The sequence below is a fragment of the Rhinopithecus roxellana genome, chromosome 5, assembly GCF_007565055.1.
Source record: "Rhinopithecus roxellana isolate Shanxi Qingling chromosome 5, ASM756505v1, whole genome shotgun sequence".
NCBI lineage: Eukaryota > Metazoa > Chordata > Mammalia > Primates > Cercopithecidae > Rhinopithecus > Rhinopithecus roxellana.
Window position 1 is genome coordinate 18,263,371 of NC_044553.1, and position 26,081 is coordinate 18,289,451.

At 46.0% G+C, this 26,081-nt stretch overlaps 2 protein-coding genes and 1 long non-coding RNA gene across 6 annotated transcripts in view; 1 reads left to right on the forward strand and 2 right to left on the reverse strand.

Annotated features, from left to right (window-relative positions):
- Positions 1-9,114, reverse strand: part of LRRK1 (leucine rich repeat kinase 1) — a 147,895-nt gene extending 138,781 nt beyond the window's left edge. The window contains exons 1-3 of one of the 3 annotated variants that reach the window (XM_030930365.1): positions 9,003-9,091; positions 5,502-5,681; positions 3,669-3,887 (exon numbers count right to left, since the gene is read on the reverse strand). In XM_030930365.1, coding sequence (XP_030786225.1) covers positions 3,669-3,765 — 97 coding nt within the window. In that variant the 5' untranslated portion in view covers positions 3,766-3,887; positions 5,502-5,681; positions 9,003-9,091. Of the gene's footprint in view, positions 1-3,668; positions 3,888-5,501; positions 5,682-9,002 lie in introns of all 3 variants that reach the window. The other 2 variants (XM_030930364.1, XM_030930366.1) reach the window with 2 other exon arrangements.
- A 75-nt stretch (positions 9,115-9,189) lies between these two features.
- On the forward strand, positions 9,190-15,242 carry LOC104676803. Its single transcript, XR_749970.2, has 2 exons — positions 9,190-9,676; positions 12,468-15,242. It is a non-coding gene; the product is annotated as an uncharacterized LOC104676803 (long non-coding RNA).
- Positions 11,831-26,081, reverse strand: part of ALDH1A3 (aldehyde dehydrogenase 1 family member A3) — a 36,892-nt gene continuing 22,641 nt past the window's right edge. For both annotated transcript variants that reach the window (XM_010381686.2, XM_030930367.1), the window contains 4 exons: positions 22,449-22,613; positions 20,860-21,017; positions 19,678-19,752; positions 11,831-13,742 (listed from right to left, as the gene is read on the reverse strand). In XM_010381686.2, the coding sequence (XP_010379988.1) occupies positions 13,670-13,742; positions 19,678-19,752; positions 20,860-21,017; positions 22,449-22,613 (471 nt within the window). In that variant the 3' untranslated portion in view covers positions 11,831-13,669. The remainder of the gene's footprint in view (positions 13,743-19,677; positions 19,753-20,859; positions 21,018-22,448; positions 22,614-26,081) is intronic.

The following is a 26,081-nucleotide window of genomic DNA, read 5'->3' on the forward strand; positions in this document are numbered from 1 at the left end:
GGCTGGTGGATTTGGGGGGTAGGAGAGGGGAAACAGGACTCCCTATCATCCCAGGAAGTCTGGGAGAAGGTGGGATGGGACAAATCCAGCTTAGGCTCTGGGGACACGCTCAGAGGGTGAGTCCTGCAGGGGTATCAGCTGCAGTCATAGTAAGTCAAGTATTCCACATTTATTCCAGAAAGACATCAAGGCAAAGAGGCCAGTGGAACCAGATCTAACTTTGGATGTAAGCACAGGAGTTTCACTGCTTAGATTCTAATCACAAATCATCAGTACTTAAATAAACAATAATTTTAAAATAACTTGCAATATTATTGTTCTGGACGCAAAAGAAGGCAAAACAAAACAAAAAGCAATGTGTAGATATCGTAGGAAACATAAACAGCAGAGATGAGCAAAGCACAGTGACTGCAATCCCAGCACACACACGTGACCACATGCCACCCTTTGAGCATTACCTGCTCCTTGGCTGTTGCATTAGTGTACATATTTATTAATACATTCTGTGAAAATGAAGTCCAACATGCAATGCATTAAAATTGGGCTTTACAGAGGGGGCACTGTAGGCTTTAATCCCTGGAATTAATAAATTCTGTCAGTGAGCTCCAGGGCTGGGGCTCACAGGCTCAGTTCTGCTGGTACCACCTGTGGGACCTTAAAACTCTGAGTATGGATATAAATTAGTAGCTTCTCACAAGATTCCTTATGAAGATTTGGTTATTATTGTAATTCATTAATATGTAATAGAATTTTCTTAATGCTAAACAGGGGACAGAACTTTCTGGGGCATGTCAGGCTATTTTCCTCTCCTCTTCACCTCTTGGTTTTCTGTGTTAGGTCGCTGCATAAACATCTCCCTCATTCTCAGGGGTTCCCAGGGTGTCACTTCCCTGTCCTGTCTCTACTTCAAGCTCTTTGAACAGTACACAGTGAAGGCTGCTGCGGTCCCATCAGGGTCCTTGGCCCTTGTGTGTGTCCCTTGGGTTACACAGAACAGGATGGCAGGGATTCCTGAGATCCCACTGGGAAAAGAGGCCTGGGGCAGAAAAGACTTTTCTGTGCCCGCTGTTTCCCATCAGAGCAGTCAGGAGAGGACATGTGCCAAGCTCAGATGCAGGCCTTTAGGGAGAATCATGGGGGGCTGGGGAGTGCCACACTTTGGTCTCTCGGAGCACCTTAACATTTTCTAGTTATCTGTCCTGCCACGAGCTTGGAGGTGGGGATGGGTTTGTCCAAAGCCCATTGTGCCGTGGTCCCTGGGACCTGTAAGAATCAGTAGGGGATCCCTGGAGACCTAGAAACGCAGGCTCTCTGTGCCCCAGGCCTCCTGAATGAGATTCTGCATTTCACCAGGATCCCCAGGGGACATGTGCACATGATAATTTGAGAAGTGCTGCTCTACGGGACTCAAACCATTTAGATGGGCTGATTCTCCACTTTAGCTACACATTAGAATCACTAGGGAACTTTTAAAAATCACCCATGCTGGCCGGGCGCCATGGCTCACTCTTGTAATCCCACCCCTTTGGGAGGCCGAGGTGGGTGGATCACTTGAGGTCAGGAATTCTAGACCAGCCTGGCCACCATGGTGAAACTTCAGTCTCTACTAAAAATACAAAAATTAGCTGGGCATGGTGGTGCACGCCTGTAGTACCAGCTACTCAGGAGGCTGCGGCAGGAGAATCGCTTGAACCTGGGAGGTGGAAGTTGCAGTGAGCTGAGGTCATGCCACTGCACTCCAGCCTGAGTGACAGAGCAAGAAACTGTCTTTAAAAAAAAAAAAAAGAAAAAGAAAAAGTTACCCATGCTTGCTCACTCACTGCCCCTCTGCCCCAGGATGCTGCTCCAGTGGGTCCAGGTGGTGCCATAGCCCTGCCGGTTTGAGTCACTACCCAGTGACTCTGTGGGCCGTGGTTGAGAAGCACTCCTTTAGATCACCAACTGTTGACCAGGAGGGGGAGGGAGCAGCGCCTCCTGTGGGACTTTTTCAGATGACACAGTCACCCACCCAACAGGCCCCAAAAAGACCAAAGGTCCCCTGTCCCCACCCTCACCCTCAGGGCTGCTAAGAGGAGCAGCAGGAGGATAAGGGAGCCTCATGTGCACTGGAAATGTGGAGGTGCTACCCCCAAATCGGGGACAGCGTTCTATCACCCATGCCACCTTGATCTCACACTAACAGAGCAAAGCCTTTCTACCACACAACTGAAAAAAGACATATGTCTAAAACAAAGAAAAAGAAAATTTACAAAGAAACAAGTTGAACACTCTGGAAAGATTTATTGCTGGACAATGTCAAGAAGCAAATTCGTCTCCCATTTCATAACGTGATGGATGTGAAAAGACACCTTCCAGAAACATCACCCTGGTCAGCTGCTGGACATTTCAGATGGAGTAAAAACACTCCAACAACTGAACAAAGTGTCTGCCAAGCCAGGTACAGTGGCCGATCGTTAGTTAACACGGTTAAGGGTACAAACATGGGCCTCTCAGACTCAACGTGTTGACTCTTTCACCTGCCATAGTATGGCCTAGCATTTAAGAATGAGTGTTATAGCATTAAGAGAGTGTTCAGATGGCAATTCTGTGATTTCTGAGTTGTTGACCTTGAAGTTTCCAGGCTTCTCTTACCCTCATGTTCCTCAGCTATAAAACGGAGATAAAAGTACCATGTTCCAGGTTGTCATGAGGATTTTATGGCATTATTTTGTATTTATGGCATTATTATTTTATGGATTAACAAATATTCATTAACAATGATATCCTATTGGTCTTAAAAGTGGTACAACTGTAGTGGAAAATCTGGCAGTATGTGCCGAGAGCTTAAAGATGTTCAAGACCAATAATTCAACTTCTGTAAACCTACATTACAGAAATAACCTTGAAACCAAGTATTAAGAAATGGGAAGGAAATGCTTTGGGTGGGAGTGAATAACTAGAAGCAACCCAAATGTCCCACAGGAGAATAAGGATTAGGACAATAACTGCACATAGCACTCCCACAGAAGATGATCTTTCTTTTGGTTCTGAGTGCTGCCCAATTTATGCATCATTTTTGATCAAATTATTAAATTGTAAAAAAATAAAATAAAATAAATGAAATGATGCTTCACTTGATCACAGGAGCTAGGTGGTGCCCTAGGTAAATGTCACTGATAGACGGTTAAGAGAAAAAAGCAAGATACAGCATTACATGCACCTTATAAGTGCAATAAAGTCAAAACAAAGTCCCTTAAACACAGAGAAGCAGACTAGGAAAGAACATGTCAAGATGCTCATTGTGCTTATGTTTCAGATAGCGGGATTCTGGATGATTCTTTTCCCTTCTTCCTTTTTTTAAATCATTTTTTCAATTTTTCCTTAATAAACATGTATCCTTTTTATAATGAAAAAACAAAACTAAATCCTTATTCTTAAAAGTTCTTTAACCCAACATGAAGTGATGTGCCAATTGTTAAGATCTGTGAGTCTGCAATCAATTTTGTACACGGTTCCTCAATTTTTAGAATTTAGGAATCCCAAGATACATTTTATGATGAAAGAGCTCCAAATATGGACATTTGATTTCCATTGGTTGAGAACTCCTTGTTCTTACATAGCCTAGACACCATGCAGGATGAGCATGGCAGGTCACACCCAGGCAGGCATAAGCATGGCCCTGTCCTTACCGTTAAGCGTCTCCATGGCGTGTTCTGGACACACAGCTGACTCCTCCGGCCCCACACACCAGTACATGCTGGGTGGTCTTTGCGACATGCCAGCCATCAACCCTTACAGCAGCCAGTCTTCAAAGGCAGGTCCTGCTGTTGTCACTGCCACTGCCACTGGCCGTGGGGTGCATTAAGGCATGAACTCATAGCCATGGATGAGCAGAAAGCATTCTTGTTCTGGTGGGTGAAAAACAATAAAATCAGAAAGCCTTTATAATTCCTGTCCTCCTCCCCTGCAAATATCTGCATGGGTTCATTGAGTTTGCCCTCTGCAACATTCCTTTTTGTAGTCCATCTATCCAGCCAAACCCATCAGGTGTGGTCAGTGGGAAGGCAGAGCTCCCCCCATCCCATCTTGATGCTGGGCTCAGGTCTTGTCTACCTGAAAAGAGTCTCAAAGAAACCCCAGACAATTGCAAAACACATACTAGTAACTGACTCAATCATCGTTCAATCAACACACACCCACTGTCACTTGCAAGGCAGCCAGGCTCTGTGTGAGGCTCAGTGGCACCAAGATGGTTAAAGGAGCCTCTTGCCCTCAGGAGCACACTCCAATGGGGGTAGGACAGATATAGTTAAGCACACTCCAATGGGGGTAGGACAGATATAGTTAAGCACACTCCAATGGGGGTAGGACAGATCTAGGACAATACAAGGCTCTCCTTTTGCCCAGGGCTAGTTCTTCTGGAAGCCAGAGGTGAGTATGTCATCCCAAAGGGGCAGTCAGGCAACAGTCCCAAAGACAGGGAATTATTACTGGTTATGAAGTCAAGTTAGTGTGAGCTTTAGCAGGAAGCTAAATGACGGAGGTTAGCAGAAGTGAGCCTCAAAAATTCTGCCCCTTTCCCAGGGGATATTTGGCAATGTCTGGAGACACTTTTGGTTGTCACAACTTGGTTGGGGGAGGGTGCTACAGGCATCTAATGGGTAGAGGTCAAGGATGCTGCTAAACATCTTACAATGCACAAGACTGTTATTTGCAACAAAGAATTATCTGGCTCCAAAAGTTCCAAAGTGGAGTTAGACTAATCTCTGACTATGATAAACTGCTGAGACCAGGTGCTGCTCTTCTATGCTGGGCCCCCACTGAGCTTGGAGTCGCCCCCATGGGCATGGGTGTCCATCCTGGTACCATGATTGAAGGACCAGAGGAGGGTAAGACCCATGCCCAGCTCAGGCCTGAGACGAGGTACTACCGTAAGAAATGCATGTGTGCCTACCAATGTTCTTATAGCGTATCCTATATGTAATGAAGTATGAGGTAATTAGCACCCCTTGTCTGTGTTCTCTCAGATAGACAACTCTGAAATGGGGGGTGATAGTGCAGCCAAAAATATATTTTTATATCAAGGTTATGTAAAAATAATGCCTAAGAGAATCTGTAAAGGCAAAAGCACAGTGTGGATGTCAAAGGTGTGGATTGCCTCTGTCACATGTTAGCAGTGACCCCCCCCAGCTGAAATTTATGTGTGTCTCAGTTTTTCACCTGTTAAAAATAGACATCCACCCGTATGCCCTGGCCCGCTGGCGGGGTTACTGTGTGAATTCAACTAAAGTAAAGTTTCTGCTGCCTCTCTGTATGACAGGGCTGGGGTGGTCATTACCTGCAGTATCAGTGTGCAGACTTGGAGGCCAGGGGGTCTCCCACCTCCCCCTAATGAACAAGATCAGAATATCAACGCTGGAGGGCAGATGCCAGCCTCACCAGTGGGTAGGTTCTAGAAGGTGCTGTGAGCAGTAGGAGGAGCACGAAGTAAGATACAGGACAAGGCTGTGGGAATTTCTCACCTAAAAGCCTAGAAATCAGGCACCTGGACCAGGTGGACTAGACTCTTCAAGGCAGGGGAAGGCGGAGCTAGAAAAGTCAGGCTCCAGCAGCCTTGTGTATGCTGCACATGTTTCTGAGCCAAAGAGGGATGGTCGAGAGAAACCATGTGTGGGAAACACCCGTGTTTGAAGTTGGGAAGCCTGAAAAGTCGAAGGAGGAAAGGAAAAACAATCAATCTGGGCAAAATGTAGGGGATGATTAAAGCCTTATAAATAGCGAAACCTGATTTGGAAAATCAATTTGTGACAGAGAGAGGAAGAGCCAGCAAGACAGAATCTGTTTTAAAATAAAGGCTCCAAATCACACATTCACATCCAGAAACTGAGAAGCACAGTTGCCATCTGCTTTCAGACACCTCTCCAAAAACAGTACCACACATAACCAACAGCATTTCAAAAATCCAAATGCTAGACATTCTTCCTGAAAACAGAAGTGTCTTACCATACAATGTTTTTAAGTTTAAAAAAAATCTTAAAATTATTTCAGGCTAACCCTCACCCAGCACATTTTGTTCCCCTTTTTATTTTCAGTTTCCTTTTGAAAATCACTTTACCAGTGGAAGATTTTGCCCCTGGAGCAGTTTTAAAATTCTAATTAGTATTTTGGCTTATATTCTAAGGTAGAAGTTTTAAGATGAGGTAATTCAAATTTTGCTCAATCTTTGCCCTCAAATGGATCTTTACTTCCTCTTGCTTCTTTTGGGTTCAGATCAGTGCCAACAAATGATGGTTACAAGTTACATGTTATCATTATACACCCTAAAGAGGACATCAAGAGGTTTTCTGCACTAATGATGGTTTAAATGATTTTTCAAAACCTCATCAATTTCCTTTTGCCAACTATTTATACCTGTATAAATGAATAAACCTAAATATTTAATGGAAAAGAAAATAGCTGGGTGTGGTAGCTCACACTTGTAATCCCAGTACTTTGGGAGGCTGAGGCAGGTGGATCACTTGAGGTCAGGAGTTCGAGATCAGCCTGGCCAACATAGTGAAAACCCATCTCTACTAAAAATACAAAAATTAGCTGGGTGTGGTGGTGGGCACCTGTAATCCCAGCTATATGGGAGGCTGAGGCATGAGAATCATTTGAACTCAGGAAGGCGGAGGTTGCAGTGAGCCAAGATTGTGCCACTGCACTCCAGCCTGGGTGATAGAGCAAGACTCTAGAGAAAAGAAAAGAGAGGAACCTGTCATTCATTCTACAAATGTCTTACTGAGTTCTTTCTATAAAGACGGAACTTCATGAGTTTGTGAAGCTGGTGGGGGAGCAGACAGCTAAGTAATTGCTATAAAGTTTCTGACAGCAGAGAAACCCAGGTATTTTAAGAGGCTTGGGAAGGACTGTCGATATTGAAGAGTTAGAAGACCCTTGTAAGCAAAGCATGCTAGACATGCTCATTCATATCACCCAGCTCCTTTTTGAATGAAAATCCTGGTCAAAATGGTTAGCCCATGAGTCTGGAAATCTCTTGAGTGCTATTTGCATCCCTTACTAACGTTGGCTTGCCTACAAAATGTGTTTAATGGATTTATGGGAATCAAAATATCTTGGAGCTGCAGGCCAGAGAAATATGTTGTTCTCAATCTCAGATGAGCACAAAAAGGCTGGTGGACAGAAATGCTCCATGAGTCTGAAACCACAGGTTAGTTAAGGTTGTCCATTCCCTGTCCAGTCACTCTACCACCATGCAGAGGGTGACTCCCTGTACAGTTATGGGAATGAGGGCGCGGCAGTAAGCAAGACAGACCAGTCTCTGACCTCAGCAGCTCCAGTGGAGACCACAAGGTAATTAAGGAGAAATTAAACAGATAAAGAAGGAGTACAGAGTGTGGACTGTGGGGAGGCTGCAGAGTGAGGGATGTGAGAGAGAGTGTGGGTTTTAAGAGGGTGACCAGGGAAGGCTTTCTGAGGCTATGTGAAGAGTCAGGAGGCAGCAGTGCAGGGGCCTAGTGCTGGACAGTGAGCTCAGTCAGGGTGACTGGGGGCAATGGCCTGGTGGTCTGAGATAGCAGAGGCTGGATCAGCTGGGGGTGTGAGGAGAAGGAGGTCTCCTGGATTGCATGCCAATTGCAAGGAGAAGCTACTGAAGGATTCCATACAGAGGACTGATATAGTCTGATTTACCCATTTAAACACACACATGCACACACACACACACACACACACACACACACACACGCTGCTGTATAGAGAATGGCGGGAGGGGGAACTGCAATCCTACAGTAAAGAGATGCTGGTACCCAGGACAAGAGGTGGGGGACATAAGAAAAAAGGGGACAGACCAGGACACATTTTAGACATAGATTCAACAGACTGAATGTTTTTGATCTGAGCATCTGAGTTGATTGTGAGGTCACTCCCTGAGACATAGACATTTGGGAGAGGGAAAGGTTTGGCTGACAGCAAAACTTCCTTTAGGAACAAATTAGGTGTGAGGTTAGTTTGTTATACTATTTTCTCTTTCAGGACATAGGCACAGATGAAGAAAACCAAATCATAAAAGACATTTAACGTTAATATTTTCCAAAATTGTGCATGTTCTAGCTGTCCCTTTAATGTCTGGGCATTTTGATACCCTGCGAGTGAGTGGCAAACTCTAAAATTAGTGTATATGGTGAGAGGTTTGCTAAAAGCTATATGCCCCTGTTTCTCTACCTGTTGCAGGGGATGTGTTTGTGGGAGAAAAATTTCGTGACCTCAAACTGTGAAGGGGTAGGTTGAGATGGCCACAGGGGTCTTTAAATTCTCCACCATCGTCTCCCCGCTGACCCTGGCCTTACTAGGCTTCCTCGCCTGCGTCCCTGCCTGCCAGGAAGGTCCCATGTAGGTTGCAGAGACCATGGCAGACATAGCAGTTGTATCTGTACCAGCCAGAGATACCTGGGCAAGAAGCATAACCCAGACATTGAGGAGGGTGAAGCCTCGCTGGGCCACCTCGCAACACCAGGAAGCCCTGGAGCAGTGAGAGACTCCTGGGCTGTCTCTTGCCAACACCCTGGCACAGGCACAACCGCGCGCTCACACTCCGCCCGCTCCCAGTTAAAGGACCGGGTTTTCTCCAAAGGGAGAGGAAAGATATGGACGCCCTGGTGTATTTCCCTGCTTGTGTTTCTTGCCTCTGCTTCCCAGCTTTCCCGACCCTGTCCCATACAGGGTTTCGGGGTTCCCCGCTCGGGCCCGCACACCCCCCCTACCACAGGCTGGCTGGGCTACGGGCGTGGCGGGAGGCAGCGGGGACGTGAGACTGGGGGTCACCCCACACGCTCTCCGCGCCCCTCGGACTGCGGCCCCTGCGCAACGGCCACCCATGCCCGACCATGCGGCCGCCTGGAGCGCAGGCCTGCGGCAGGCAGAGGCCAGGGCTCCCCGCGGACGCGGGCGCGGGCTCCGGATTCCCGGGCCGGCCGCAGGAGGCAGCCAGGCCCCTGGGGGGCGCGGGGAGAAACAGCACTTACCTGCGGCAGCGGCGGGGCCCGGTACGGACGCTCCGGGACGCGGGGCCGGACGGACACTGGCGGGCCGGGGCCTGGCCGTCCCACCGCCGTCTGCCCCCCGCGCCTCGGGCCGCGCGCGGGGGCCGGGCCCAGACGCACTTCCTCAATCCTGAGGCCGGCGGGCGGGCGGGGAGGGCGAGTGGCGCGAAGAGCTCGCAGAGCAAGGCCGCCGCCAGCTCTCCCCGGAATGGTTTCGAGGCGTCCCCTCGGTGGCCGCCTCAGTTTCCCTAGCCGTAAAACGCGGGCGATCGCGCTCAACCCCCGTGCCCCTGGAGACGCCAGGGTCCGCGGGCCCTTCTAGTACCAGGTCTCTCCCTCAGGTTCGGGCACCCGGCTCCCTCCACGCGGGGCAAGCGCGGCGATGAGATTGGTCGGTGCTGCGCCCAGCCCCGCTTTCACTATCCCTCTGCTCTAGTGGCAGCAAAATCAGCAGATCAGCCCCTAACCTACATGTGGCCCATACACTCCGGCCATAAAAATTAAAAAGACAGGGAATATTCATTTGTGTACAGTTCTTTCCAGGGCAATACAGAAATATATAGTTCTAAAGCGTTGACGATTTGCAGTTTGCACATCCTCCATCACATGGATTTTGCTAATTCAATTATGGATGTATGCAGAGAATTTGCTGTTTGGTGAATCATTTTTAATTGTTGGCTTTGGGGGGAATACATAAAACATGGAATATTGGTAATTTATCGTGTTTCAACCTTTCATAAAGGTGTCATCAGGCTGCTGAGGCTAATATATAAACGCAGACCATAAAGATCCGCGTCCACGCTGCAGGAGGGCCTCACACTGAGCTCCACGTGTCGACCCAGGAGAAGGCCTGCTCAGGAAAAGCAGGGGGTTCCACCCCCTGCAGGACCAGCACCCTAGGCTCCTCTCCTGGAATGTTATGACTCGCATATTCCCAGGATTTAGCGCAAATCTCCCCCACCCTCACTGACATTTCACAGAACCCGGGCAGCTACAGGGCTCCTACAGGACCTCCCGGACACCGCGGGACCGTTCCTTGAGCGGCTTCTTGGGTCCCTGGTTGGCGAAGGGACCACCGAGTAGCTCTGCTCTGCTCCGGGGAGGCTGCTCCTGCCACTGGACGAGTTTCCAAAAGGGTGAGCGCAGTTCTGCAATCCTGTTCTCATCCCTGAGGGCCTCACACCAGTTTGCAGGAGCCAGCAGTGTGATTACTACAGATAAGTTCCCAACAGTTTGCAGGGCGTGGTGTCCTCAGTGCTGAGAGAGCCCTGCGACGGAGGCGCAGCTCCTCCAGGGCCCGCAGCCCCGCCACCTGGCGCCACCGCGAGGGAGCGCAGGCCCAGGGCCCGGGCAGCCGCTGGAGGGGACGCGGCTGAGTAAGACGGGGCACCTCCACTTCCCTTCTAAATGAGCTTGGGAATAGGCTAGGAAATGTCCCCAATGTAGAAAACAGCAGGAACATTTGACACGCGGATGACCTGTGTTGAGCCCGTTATATTCCCAGCATTTAATTCTAGCCATTAGGTATGCGTTAGCCACAACTTCTCATAGGAAGGTTATTGCAGGTAAGTTAAGATTCCTTTCCACTTCTTCCTAAGGCTGGCTGACCCATGGTTCTCTAGCTTTTGCTGGTATTCCCACCCGGATTCTCAGCACCCTAGGTTGGAATGACCCCTCCTGAGGCGGGTGGTCAGCTGGAAGCCACCTCCCTGAACTGACTTTTCTCTCTTTTTGAAGGCACAGTGGCTGAGAGCTCCTTCTGTGTTTTCTGGTTGTTTTCTTCAGCCCAGTTCGCAGTTTCCTCAGACAGTCTTCCTTGAACAACTTCCTAAACGCCCTTCATGAACCCCTTTCAAGCTCATACCTAGGAGCAAGGAGCAAAGCTTCATCCACCAGCAGGAGAAGCCAGGACATCCCAAAGGGTCCACTTCTAGAGAGTGTGCCAACCCCCACACGCACACCAGGCACACAAATGCATGTGTGCACACGCACGCTACACCCTCCAATTGTCCCCAGAATGGCTCCCTTCAGGGAGTCACATTCCGGGACACCAAATGAGGGAAAATTTCCTTCTCCTATAGTTTTCTGCTTGCATTTGGATTGAGAAATAGGATGTCTCTAAATAATGTGTCTAAATTCTCTTAACGTAAGTGCGTATGTTACGAGAGATCTGATGCCAGCCTCCCTTAAGTTTTTTGTTAAAGAGGTGGTGCTTTGCCACCCATGTCAAAGTGATCTGGGCTTTCTACATCAAATGCACAGGTGAGGCTTCAAGAACATACCCCAGTACCAGCAATGATCTTGATCCAGTGTCAGTGTCAGCTCACAACGTGGTGATTGAGGCTTCTTGGTTAGAAGCTTTAGAAACTTGAGGTCAGTGAAACCCAAACTGATCCTTTCTCTAGATCCTCAGAGGAAAAGGTGACAAAAACAGACACTTGTGCTCACAGTCAGGGGCACAATGCTGTCCATCAATCCTCATGCAGTCCTCCCCACCATTTCCCTCACTGACATCATCACCACTTTATGATAAACGGAGACTCAGGCAGCTTAGATGACAGCTGAAACTCAGTCAGCTATGATGTGGAACCTCTGAGGCCCAGCTCCTTGCTTGGTCAACCCGATCCCAAAGAAATGGGTTTCAAAGTCAGGCAAAGCACTAGGCCCAATTGACAGAGTAAATGTAATTTTATGCTTACATTATTGATCCTGCTTTAATATCAGCCATTTTGTACAGGTCTCAGAAAGAGAAAGGCCTGCCACAGAATTCAAATGAGTTTGATCTTTAAATGAAAAAGCATAATGTTTCCCAAATATCCAAGTTTATTTTATCATTTTTGCATTGTGGAACACGATCTGCAGTTAGGATCAGAATTCCCAGGCCTATAGATTTTTAAATCACACCACAGGGGTAAACCTTAAAAGAAGTGAAACCTAACACTATATATATTTCCATTTCTAAATACAGTATATTACAGAAGGTTAAATATACCACCTCTGTGTACTTACAACTATAAAAAGATACATTAACTATACCAATTATAAATAATGTAGCATTTCATATTAAAGGCATTATTGTACAATGAGAGAATAGGAACCCTCTAACGTGTCACTATCAAGGTTAGTGTCTATAGCTACTTGACATAAAATACTGAAAATTCAGTGTATGAAGTCAAATCCTGATTTAACAAGTTATTGGTAGTGTGAGTGATAAGTGTTAGCTGATGAAGGGAAGGTAAATGTGGTAATTTATATCTCTGACAAGGGTGATAGGCCCATTTTATACATGGTTTTCCTTACACACACACTGGTTCTGATATGGGGCCTCATTTTGTTATTGCCCTCTCCAATTTAATTTGCAAACTTAAGCACCACTTTCCCAATTAGGAAAGTACTAGTTAGTACCATAAAAGTATCCGAATAATACATTTGTTTTTGTATTTGAAGCTACATGGGAACACTTTCAGTTTCCCAAGTTAAAACATGAAATTGCACATCATCATTTGGATACCTAAAGAGGAAAAGAAAAAGTCACAACCTGCCAGTGAAATACTCAGGCCACTTGGATGAAGACCCAGGTCCTCCATAGAATCCAGGTGTTATTTACTAACTAATCAGAAATTAACATCAAAATAGGACTTAAAAATAACAAGGCTGTGTTATAACAGCAGTCTTTCCAGTTGTGTATGCTTTACTCATCTAAAATGGGTAACAGAACTTGAGAAAAGGAAGACTATATAGACTTATCGTAAGCCGTTAGTGAACATGATAGAAATGCATAATTTGTTAAAGCGAATTACGGCTCTGATTTGTCAAATGAGGGGGTTAATTATCCTGGGATTTGCTATGCTGTTGTGGTGTTAGAATATCGGATCTTTAGCAGCAAAGGTAATATCAACAATATTTTCTGCTTAAGAAAGTGCCTTGGTTAAGATATCATTTTTGACTAAGCTCTCTGGGCTATTGATTCTGTCCTATTCCAAAGGCAGTATTGGTTTGAAGCTGAATCTCACGGTCAATGTCAATATGCAATCCACAAAGACCCTGACATCCTTCCACGGTATGCACTTCCCAAAAGTTTCTCACCGTGAAATCCTTTTTTTTTTTAAACAAACAAACAAACAAACAAACAAAAAACCAAAACGTACTGTGGGTCCTTTCCCATGGATTGGTCCCACTTTTTTCTCGGAAAGAGGCGTGGCTTGCTCTACGAGCAGGTCCACCCTGAGGAGACCACAGGTGCAAGAGCCCTGCTTGCAGAACACACAGGGGGGTTTTCCCACATTCTTACTGGAGTCAGATTCAGCAAAGCATTTTAAGCAATGGCTGGACACTTCAAATACCACTCCCTGTTAACAACGCCCTGAGTATCTCACTGTCTCCGGGATCTGGGTTAAAGGGAAAAACAGAAATGGCCAACAGCTCCCTCCCAAGGCAGGACTGCGATTTCACAGACAACATATGGGCATCCCCAGTTTGGTGAATTAACAGGAGAGTGAGAGGAAAACAGCAATCATTCAACTCCAGGTGATGTAAAGCCTCCAGAAGAATGTGTACGGGGAAGGTCAGACATGTCATTTTTTTCTCCAGCACGTTTCATCTGCCACATTCCCCTGTCTGATGTTTGAAGAAGGAGCCCCGCCTTTCCTTCAGGGATTCTTGTCGCCAAGTTTGATGGTGACAGTTTTCACTTCTGTGTATTCGGCCAAAGCATATTCACCTCTGTGATCACAGAAAAGAGGAAAATTCAAAATGGGCACGTCCCTTAGCCATTGTGTAGAAACTGTTCTGATGCTTCATCATTCCATCAGGCCATTGGAGGCTTATGCAAAAGGTCAAAATGTGACGACTTCATGGAATAATAGCCAGGACTATAACACCACTAGTAAGTGTTAGTAGCTGCATATGTGACTTAAATGTAAATATCAAGGTTTTCTCGTGTGTGATGCTTTTGAAATAGCCAGGACTAATGGCTTACCTTTGGAGAATAAAGGGGATTTAAAAAAAAATAAAGAGGTGAATTCCCTGGGATGGCAATAGAGAGCAAAAAGAGAGGGCCTAGTGGACGGTGGGGTGAGTGTGAACAAGGGAAGAGCAGAAATTACACTGGGTTTATAACTTTTAGATGGCAATTGGGAGCTGCTTGAAGAGGAGACAGAAGAGGCAGAGGCCCAAAGCCATTGGCTGGGGATGTGGCCAGAGGACCAGAGGGAAGAACACTAAGTGCCTGAAGTTGACCTCAGAGTGCACAGCTGGGGACCAGTTGTCAGACAGTGAGGCCAGCCTAGGGGGCGTGAGGGAAGCAGACATTAGCACAGACTGGACACGGGGAGTCCACAGCCTTTGAGTTTACATCCTTGATGTAGTTCCTTTCTTCAAATGTTGCAGGGCTCAGGTGATCCTTCCCTGGCACCATGGTCTGTCTTCAGGGTAGCTTCCCTTCCAAGACCCGAGAGGCAGCTTTGGAGAGATTTAAATCCCTCTAAATGCTTGATCTGCTGTCAGGTGAAGAAAAATGTGTGCTTGTTTAGGAAGAGACGAAGCTAGAGGTGGCCACTAGAGTCTCTGTAGTTAAAGACACCTGTGACAGAATCCCATCTCCTCCCTTAGACCAATGATTCTCAAAGTGTGGTCCCCAGACCAGCAACATCAGCCTCACCTCTGAACTTGCTAGCAATGCAGATTCTCAGGCCTCCCCCAGCTCTACTATGGTAGGCAGAATAAGGATCTCCCCAAAGGTATCCACAATCAGATCCCCCAAGCCTGTGAATACGTTAGGCTACGTGGTGAAGAATTAATGTTGCAGATGGAATTCAAGTTACTAATCAATTGACTTTACAAGAGGGAGACTGTCCTGGATCATCCAGGTAAGATCCAGTGTAATCACAAAGGTTCCTAAAACTGGCAGAAGAAGAGGCAGAGCAAAATGAGATTATAGAAACAGGTTCAGAGATGCAGCAGTGCTGGCTTTGAAGACGGAGGATGGGGCCACCAGCCTAGGAATATCAGCAGCCTCTAGAGGATGGAAAAGGCAAGGAAGCAGATTCTTTCCTGAGAACCTCCAAAAAGGAATGCAGCCCTTGATTTTAGCTCGGGGAGACCTGTGTCAGATTTTTATCCTACAGAGCTATAAGATAATAGATTTATGTTATTTAAGCCACTGATGTTATGGTAACTTCTTGTAGGAGCAATAAAAAACTAATAAATGTACTGAATCAGAAACTCTGTGATGGGGCCCAGACATCTGTATTTTAACAAGTTCTCCAAGTGATTCTGATGCATACTCAAGTTGGAGAACCACTGGCTTAGAACTATGTTGCTTAGGTAAGTTCTTTGCCTTCCCTGAGCCTCAACTTCATCAACTATCAAATGGGAATACCATCACCTCCTTGTAATTATAACAATTACAGATAATCATATAGAGCACCTACCATGTGTTAGGCAGAAAATGAATGGTAAGTGCCATTGAGATTTTTAGGTCATTTCCTAAAACAAATAGTTGCAGAACCCATGAAAATAAGTGAATTATTTTATAATCTTTTCTAAATATAACACAAAATATAAAAGCCATAAACAGAACACTAAATTCTACTTTTGTAGAGCAAAGACTCCATCAAAACTCCCAAATGACAAACTAGAAAAAAAAATTTACAACACTGTATGAAGATCAGAGTGTGATTTTCCTTAATATACAAAGAGCTCTTGCAAACCAACAAGAAAAACACAAATAATCAAATGGAAAAATCAACAAAGGACAGGAATAGTTAGTTTGCAGAAAAAGAAATACGAATTACCAATAAGTGTAAAAATGGTGCTCAATGCCATCATGATTAAAGAAATGTTACCAAAACAGTGGTAAGCCCATTTTTCATGTGGCAGATTACTCAATTTTAGGAATTTATTCTGAAAACAATCTCCCACAAGTGCATAAAGATGTATACACAAGGAAGTACATTAGCATGGTTTGTAATAGCAAAACCACTTGGAAATACACAAAAGTTCCTCATAGAAGATCATCAATAAAAAGAATGGAAGGATATCCAAAACCCAGTCTCAATAACAAAATGTAGCTTGCTCCCATTTCATTTGAAAACAGAAAAGAACACACATATATAAATCCACTGTATGCAAATAAAATGCACAATACACTTTAAAAAGTGAGAATATAATGTCACTTTGTAAAAATTCAAAGCCAATGATTTCTCAAGTTAGTAAAGAAAAGAAAACAAAGTGATAAAATCAGATTGAATTAACACATAACTGACACATACAGTAGTAGTAAAGAATTCCTTTAAGAATAAATACATAGCTCCTCTCATTTTTTCTATTTCTGAAGTTGCTGTCCTGGTTCAAATTCTTGCTGCTCTTATTGAACCCAGTGGAACACCTCCTAAATGGATTCTCAGCCAGTCTCATCCACTTTGGAGTTCAAAGCTATCCATGAGCCCAGCCTTACTCCTATTAAACCTCACCAGAATGTCAGGAGGCACAGGGACTGGTGGCTGTGCTGTTCACTGCAATATGCTCAGAGCCTAGCATCCTGCCTGGTGAATCAAAGATACTCAAGAAATATTTGCCAAGCGAATAAAAGAATGAATGAGCAAATGAATGATGGAACAACGTTTACCTCTAACAAATTGGATTGAAGGTCAGCGAGTGAAGCCTTGACTTTCCATATCTCTATTGTGTAGATTTTTTGGTTACTGTATCATTTTTATTAAGAAGAAAGGCGCCCAGGAGGAAGAGGAATTTCAGGCTCCATCCTGAGACCCGCACAGAAACAGCTCCCGGAGGGACCCGTGGGTGGGCGGCCAGAAGCCAGCCCAGTCCAGGTGGCCGGGGACGGGGAAAACCATGGAATCCCCCGCACGACGCTCCAGCATTAAAAAAGGGGAACTTCTCGCAACATGAAGACATTAATTAGAGACAACTGAAAACAGAAATTGGTTTTCCAGGCAGTTTCTAGGCTCCTTGTGAATTATTTTTAAATATTTTATCAAAAGCCTTGAGAAAATATAGGCCAAGGGTCTAAAAACCAGACATTCAAAAAAAGTCCCGATGGTGGCTAACTGGCAGGAGGATACATGGGCTGTGTTCAGTGAGTCCTCCCTGAGCCCTGCTCTGTGCCAGGCGAGGGGGTGTTAAGGAGCCGAAAGCACTGTGAGGGTGGCAAGAGGGAAGGCTGCAATGAGGGTGAATCACCAGTGCAAAGCCGTACACACCAGGGATTGGGGGCCCTGCAGCTTCTATACCCAGAGACATTTGCTTTGGGGACTGGAGTTCTTACTGTGGGGTGAGGCTGTATCTGGCCTCTGGGAGGAGGACTGTGTGGGGTCTAGGTTCCCCAGCCCTAATGACCCAGCTGGTTGAAGGCAGCAGATGAAAGGGGATAAATGACCACGCAAGCCCTGGGTGGCCTCACGAACAGGTGGTGGACAAGGGTGACCCCTGTTGAGCAAGGTCCTGCACTGCGGTGGGTCCAAGGACTAAGCTGCCAGCATTCATTTCTGACTGTCACTTACCAGCTTCCTGTGCCATTTTCTCATCTGAAAACAGCTGGACCCATCTCATGGATGGGTGTGAGGACGGTATGAACAGGCACAGAGAGCTCAACAGAGCTTGCCGCAAATCACAGAGTCTGTGCTCAGCAAATCCCAGCTGTTGTCAGTACTGTTGCTGTTGGAGGGCCCAAGAGGGGACACTGGTGACCCCACCCCCGGCTGCCTGTCCCTGGAGGGGCAGGTGTAAGAAGTGATGAAGCAGGGGCTCACAGAACTCAAATACAAATAGGCCACTAGAGGGAGGAAATGCAATTTCTGCAAAGGGGTTTCATGGCCAAGAATTACTGATGTGCCCTGAAGAGGAAGCCAGCCATAGGGATATGGGGGAGTCTAATGGGCAGGCTTCACTCACATGTGCAGACGCCTTGGGGTATTTGCCGAGAGTCAGGGATGGACTACAAAGCAGGACTGAGGTGGGAGGGGGACAGGACCCCAATTCCACATAGACTGGTCAAGAGCATCTGTTCAGGGATGGAAGCCAGGCCCATCCCTTCATAGCATCTTTAAGAATCTCAAAAGAAAGCCACAAAAAGGCTCCAACCAAGGCCCAAGGTGAGGGGAAGCGTTTGAGTCTGTTCCCGCTGGAAGAAGTGCAAACAAGTACAAGGGAGTACATTTGTATATAAATAGGACAGACTGGTGAAATAAAAGGAAGAGTTTGGATCCCTAGAGATGTCCCAGGAACCTGAGGTGTTGTCACAGATGGTTCCCTGGGAACACTGATCCTACAAAATGTTTGTCCACACAGGCTAATAAAATCCTGAGCAGGGGAGAGAAGATGGTGTCCGGCTGGAAACCACACATCTCCACTCCCTGGAGGCTCTGGGCCTGGGCCAGACACAAGAAGTTCCACCCCTTAATCTAAACCTAGGGAACTCATTTTCCCAGCAGGCAGGACAAAAAAGGAAGTGTGGATCAGTTTGCACACACAGTGGAAGGGTTTGCAGTGGGTTTGCACACACAGTGAAGGGGTTTGCAGTGGGTTTACACACACAGTGGAGGGGTTTGCAGTGGGTTTACACACACAGTGGAGGGGTTTGCAGTGGGTTTACACACACAGTAGAGGGGTTTCCAGTGGGTTTACACACACAGTAGAGGGGTTTCCAGTGGGTTTACACACACGGAGGGGTTTGCAGTGGGTTTACACACACAGTGGAAGGGTTTGCAGTGGGTTTGCACACACAGTGAAGGGGTTTGCAGTGGGTTTGCACACACAGTGGAGGGGTTTGCAGTGGGTTTATACACACAGTGGAGGGGTTTGCAGTGAGTTTACACACACAGAGGGGCTTGCAGTGAGTTTACACACACAGTGGAGGGGTTTGCAGTGGGTTTACACACACGGAGGGGTTTGCAGTGGGTTTACACACACAGTGGAGGGGTTTGCAGTGGGTTTACACACACAGTAGAGGGGTTTCCAGTGGGTTTACACACACGGAGGGGTTTGCAGTGGGTTTACACACACAGTGGAGGGGTTTGCAGTGGGTTTACACACACAGTGGAGGGGTTTCCAGTGGGTTTACACACACGGAGGGGTTTGCAGTGGGTTTGCACACACATGTGGAGGGATTTGCAGTGAGCTTGCATGTACTGAGAGGGCCGCAGAGGCCCAGCAGGAGGTGTTGTCATATGCCTGCTGGGAGGGGCCCCTGCTAGGCTCAGAAAAAAGGACCCAACAGGTAGGAGCCTTACCTGGGTCAGCCTTACGTGTCTTCACTGCTGTGAGTGGGGAGTTGTGTGAATAATGACACCCCACATCTGGCAAAAAATATACTTTTTCAATTCTGCCTGTGTCCCCATTCAGGGAGCTTCTGTCAAGTATCCACTGAACATCCCCAGCATGATGGGTGTTGGGCAGACACAAAAGTTGAGGTCTGGAGCGGGGCAGGCTGGGGAAGGGAGCGGGAACGGTGGGGGTGGTGGGTGGGAGAGAGGAAGGGATGGGTCCCCACTAGCCCTAGAGTGACACAGCTGGCCCAGACAAAGCAGGATGGCAGTGGAGGGGGGCGGTCAGCAGATTGGAGCCTGAGTCACTGCCTGCAAATCTAGTGGATCTTGTATTCAGCCCATGGCAGGCTCAGAATGATGGACACACTTACAGTTCTCTGCCATTTCCTGACATTTTAAAGCCACCAAATGGAGCCTGTGCATAGAGGGCGTTGTAGCAGTTGATCCTAGAAAATAATGAAAGAAAGTTCAGAGTCATCTGGAGAAGACCCCCTGGCTCCTGGCACTGCAGCCACTGAGCCCCCATTGCAGGGCATTGACTAATAAACAGTCTTTTGCCAAAGCTTCCATGATGAAAACACAGGGTGCTCTCAACTTTTGTCTTCTCATTCTTCCCATCAGCAACATTTGGAAATCCTCAAGTACAGAGTGTGTTTCATTGGGATAGGAATGAAATGATAAGGGGAGAAAAAAGAAGAGAGGGTCAGGCATGATGACTTATGCCTGTAATCCCAGCACTTTGGGAGGCTGAGATGGATGGATCACCTGAGGTCAGGAGTTCAAGACCAGCCTGACCAACATGGTGAAACCCCATCTCTACTAAAAATACAAAAATTAGTTGGGCATGGTGGCATAAGCCTGTAGTCCCAGCTACTCAGGAGGCTGAGGCAGGAAAATTGCTTGAACCTGGGAGGTGGAGGTTGCAGTGAGCTGAGAGTGTGCCACTGCACTCCTGCCTGGGGGGACAGAGTGAGATTCCATCTAAATAAAAAAAAAAGAAAGAAAGAAAAATCAGGGTGTAGAGGAATAAGAATTAGCTTTGAAATGAGACAGATCTGACCCTAAAGTTCTCCTGCTTCCTGGTTATATGATTCCGGGCTTATTGCTCAACTTCTCTGAGCCTCAATTCATTAATCTTTAAAATGAGGATCACAAAACATCATCTGCAGAATTACTGATGAGGCAGGGACTGATATAGCTATTTTGCAGATGGGCATGAACTGCTTTTAGAATGAGAATGGAAAACAAAGTTGGAGGGGCAGTACAGCACAGGGGTCACAGGCACAGGCACTGGAGCCCTGTCAGCCATCTGCTAGCTGTGTGACTCTGGGCAAGTCACTTCATCTCTCTGTGCCTCAATTTTCTCATCTATGAAATGTAGACATAATGGCACCAACCTCAGAAGGTGGTCATGAGGATGGAAGGAAGCACTGAGATAGTGCTTGGTACATAATATACAATGTAAACAATGAGAAACTCTCAGTTAATAGAAGAATAAGGAACTTAGCAAGAAGCAACTCAGGAGAGCTGAAATACACACACAGTCAACTTACCAGACTGTTCCAGACTCTAAGGCAGAAGCCAACTTCAGGGCTTTGTCGAGGTTTTTTGTGAACACGGCTGCTGTGAGTCCATAGTCAGTGCTATTCGCTCTTTTTATCACTTCTTCGATACTTTTGAACTTCAGTATTGGTTGCACTGGTCCAAAAATCTATGATTAATTGCAGGAATGGCAATGAGAGGCATGACTGAATGGAAATGCATGCTGTGAGCAAGCATTTCCTTCTCTTTACACATTTTTCATATACCCAGAGCACACACATGCATGAAAAATGATGATTAGAGAAGAAAGAACATCGAAACATTTCTTTAGCTGCAATTACCGTTGAAGACTGAAGGGAAGGATTAAAATGAAACAAAAATAAAAAATAATAACAAAAAATGTATGTTATGTTTAAGATGTCTCGTTGTCATCAGGGTTTCTGAGAAACCCAGCCAGAGAGTCTTGGAGTAACCCATAGATGCACAGAAGACAAAATCTTTAGGTAACTGTTTTGAGAGTTGTCTTGAAGGATATTTGCAGGCACTTTGTAAGACTGTGCTCCTACCTCTTGGAGCTGTGTTTTCAACCAATGAAGATACCCTAGAACATTTCCATAACAATTACCAGAGAAAGGAATGGCACAATATTCACCACAGTTTGTGATATAGCAAAGAAAAGGAAATGGAAGAACTAAGGCTTGAACATTTAAAGGTGGTTTTAAAGGGAGCTTGTAATTGATTCAATATTAGACATAATTATAAGCTGGCAGGATGGTGCCTGGCCTGCCAAAATACCTTCCAGGTTCCCCAGGACCTCTCGTCACAGGGATGTTTAAGGAGCTGAGCTTTATGCCATCACCGCACATAACAATCTCGAGGAAGACACCTCTAAAATACCTGTCCCAGAAAGCCCTTGGCAGGGACTCATCCTTTCATGTGCCCCAAAAGATCATGTCCAGGGTCTAACCTCCTGGGATCCAGCTCTCCTCTTACAAATGCTGTGTGGGAACCAGTTCCCATCTAGTGTAACAGTGGGGTTAAAAGACAAAGATTTACACTCTTATGGGAGTAAGGGAGTCTCCTTAATTTCCCTCATTTCCAAGATGTCCGTAGTGGAAAATGTCAATAAGAATTCCAGCTGTGACACGTTCCTCGAGTGAACACTTGAAGTTTAGTCTGGGGGGCCCTGAAGGCAGCTTTGGGCCCTGAATCCACAGGCTCTTGAATTGATCCCTGGCAAAACCCACAGGTGGCAACAGTTCTCCACCTGCAGTTGCATGACTGACTCAGGGACCCGGTGTGTTAGATCAGAGAGGGCTTGCTTCTCCCCAGAGAGGGTGAGCCATGAGTGAAAACTAGCTAGAACAAACAAGGTACCTGCTGTATCATGCTTGGAGTTCACCAGAAGCAGGGACAAAACGGCTTCCCTAGGGACCCCAAAGGAGAGGGGAAAGACCACACAGAAACAACAACAACAACAACAACAACAAAAACAAAAAAACGCTCAGATCACAAGGATTTCTGGGATCCCTGGGCCCTAGGGAAGGACTCCTGTTCGAAAGGCCCTGCAGGCTGCAGTCTTGCCACAGCCCCCTTGTACCTCCTCTTTGGCAATCCGCATGTTGTCTGTGACTTCTGAGAAGACAGTGGGTTTGATGAAGAGCCCCTTGTCTTCCATGGCTGAGCCCCCACATTCCAACTTGGCTCCTTCCTTCTTTCCACTCTCGATCAGCTCTAAGATTTTGTTGAATTGCTTTTGATCAATCTGCAAAACACAAACAAAAAGTGCAGCCTGGCTGCCTTCTGGGCAGTGGCTGCCATCTCATGTTTGCAGTGGCCTTCAACATGATCAGCCGTCCTCCCTCTGCACATTCTTGTCAAGTCATGATCCATGTAACTAATGTGCCTTGCAGGTAAATATTCCTCTGATGCACAGAGCTGGACTCTTTGGAGCAGGGGAGAGATGGGGAGATAGACTCGTCTCGTCCTCTGGAGGTTTGGGACTTATTTACACTTCTATCTCCCTTTTCCATGCAGCAAAGTTAGTCCATGGGTGACACAGGTCTGAAATGGTCACATTCTTTCCTCTCCCAACTCTTTACATTCTACTCAGGTTGCCAAATTTAGCAAATAAAAATACAGGATGCCCAGTGAATCTGAATTTCAGAAAAATGACACATAATTTTTTTTAGTATAATGCATGTCCCAAAACAATATTTGGGATATACTTAAGCTAAAAGTGCATTCACTGTTTATCTGAAATTCATGTCTACCTGAGTGCCATGTATCACCTGGCAACCCTGTGCCCTGCTCAGTTGGCACCATGAGTCAGGGTAATAGTTACTGGAATTCTCCTATCATGATGCAGAGAAGCGAGAAGAAAAGCTAACCACCTTACTCAACACCCCTGGGGACAAAGAAGAATGAAACTCCAGGTGGGGCGGAGGGGCTGCTCCTTGGTTGGTGGGGAACAGCTCATGAGAAAGATTCTCCCTTTTGCTCTCTTGTGTAGACGTCTCCTTGGCTGGAGTTTGCCCTATACCACCAGCCTGACACACAGCTTGTGAACATGCTACTGACCAGTTGTCAAAAGCGCACCCTTTTGGGAGACTGCTCAAGGGGCAAAACGCTCTTTCTGGCCCCTCCACTGGGCCTTCTTCCTGAAATCTATGGGAATCCTGTCCTTTATCATGATCTGTGGCTGGTCTCCCTCCTCTTTGGCTAGGAGAGACAAAGCTTTACTAGGTTTACTTTAGCTGGGACTTTTAGATAGGAAAACTGGTTTTATTCCAATAATCATAAACAGAAAAACAAGCAAACCCAGTGGTGCGATTGTATGACAGTCTGTCCTGGAGGAGCAGGAGAGAGGGCATAAACCATGCATGCCACTTGACCAATCATCTCGTGAAATATGGACCTAGTTTAAAAATACTAACTCAGATCCATACCTCACACATTATACCAGGCCAAACTCCAAATAGATCAAAGATATAACCAGGAAAAACAAAACCATAAACGTTTTATGTGTGGGAGACGTCTCCTGTGAGCTTGGAGTGCCTTCTAATGACTCAAAATGCAGAAGCCAAAAAAGAAAAGATGTATAATTTTGAGTATGTAAAAAAAAAAAAAAAAAAAAAAAAAAAAGAGCGAGGTGGGGGTGGGGAGCAAAATTATCATAACAAAGAGCAAAACAACTGACTTGGAAAAAATGTTAACAAGTCATATTCATAGAAAGCTAATCTCTCTACTATATATGTAAAGAGGTCTTAGAAGTGATAAGAAAAATGCCCAACAGTTTGAAAGAAAAATATGCAAAGCAAATGCACATTTGATAATAAAGGAAATACAAATGGTTTTTAAATATATAAAAAGATGTTCTTGCTTATTGTAAGAGGTACATGCATGTTAAAATGAAACAAGATACCATTTTTAACTCTCAGATGGGAAAAAAATCCATATTCTGTTGGAAAGGGTAAAGAAATAGACAAGATTCTAGAATATTGGTAGGAATACACATTGGGTCAGCCTCTATGGAAGGTAATTCAGCAACACTTAAGGAAATTACAAATGTGTTCCCACTTAGCAACCCACTTTGGGGAAGCTGTCCCAGGGATCTCCTTGTGTGTGTGTGAAATTACATACTGTGAGGGCTTGTGTGTGACTGCACATACCCACATGCTAATCAGAAGACGTTACTGAAATTCTGGTGGCTTCATCCAGCAGAATTCTGTACACATGTGAAAAAGAATCAGGCAGGTTCCCATGGACTGGTATAAAGAGCTCTTCAAGTTTTTTTTAGGGAACAATAAACATAGTGCAAGATAGTATACTATCATGGTAACTTTCGTGTAAAAATAACAAAGGCAATCAGGACTTGCATTCATATCTGCTTGTATACACATGAAAACATTCTAGAGGGAGACATGAGGAACTAAGAACTGGGGATACCCATGGGAGGAAGGGTTAAGAACCAGGTGTACAAAGATGGGGTGGGAGGGGCGGGAACCCTTTCACTATAGCTGTTTTCAGGCGTTTTGGGATTTGACCCACTTATGTGTACTCCACTCAAAAAAAGTAACAAAAACAAGTAACAAAATAAAGGTAACAAAAACAGCTTTGCAACAGATCCCAGAAGAGCTCAAGGTTCTCTCAACTTCTCTCTGGGTGACCCAAGTTTCAGGTTAACAGTTCCAGATGTTGCTGAGCTGCTCTTCTCCCTGAGGGGCCAAAAGGGCCACAGGGGCTTCACCTAACTGCAGGTCCTCCCTGGCTGCTGGGCACATGCCATCTGGAAGACCCTGTTTGTCCTGCAGGCAGTGCTGGGTCCCTGTGGAAACCCTACACATCCAAACTCAACACTCCCTAGAGAGTCTATAGGAACACATTGTTTAAATCTAATAATCCTCCATGAAATGTCAGCTGGTGCCTTACAGTACAGGAAGAGAGACCTGCCAGGAAGTGAGATGACGCGGCAGGGCACAACACCAGAAACAGGGAAATATGGCCCCCACAGGACTGGCTCAAGGCTCTGCTCAGCTCTCTGCTGGGAGGACGCTGCCGGATCCTGCCTGGCCAGGTGGCCTGCATAATGTTTATGTGCCTCGTTGCTCAGTTGCCAAATAAACCTGAATGATTTTGGAGCATTCCTGTGAGCGCTAGCCCGGCCGTGGACCCGGATCTAGGTCAGCTAGCTGTTTTACAGGCATAAGACAGACAGGACTATTTAGACAGCTGTAAGTCCTCTCAGAGTAAAATCTTATTACCGTAGATGAAAAAGCACTTTGGAAGAAAAAAAAAAAAAAACCGTAACAGCATGCTAAAATAATATGCTGAGGTTAGACGGCTTTAGTGAGCTTTCAAAAGGACTTTGAGCGGTGGCATAAATGCACTGATGAAATCAGCACCCATTCTGCCTCTATCTGTTCTCTTGGAAGAATTTGGTGTATCTGTCTTCAAAAGTCAAGACTGAGACATCAGGCATAAGCCAAGAAAAGAGCCACGGAAAGAGACTTACAAATAATGATGGGGTAAAAAAGTTTCTTCTGTATGGGGATCAGTTCACACATTTCCCACTGATTCCGGATTAGCTTTAAAAATCACGGTGGATTCCATAATGACTTGTGGTCATGTTTGCGTTCAGATCTGAAATCCAACCGAGGCCATTAGACAACCTTGTGTCACTGACTGCTGGGTTTGGGCAGAGGCTGGGCAGGCAATGACTGAGGAGAAGGAA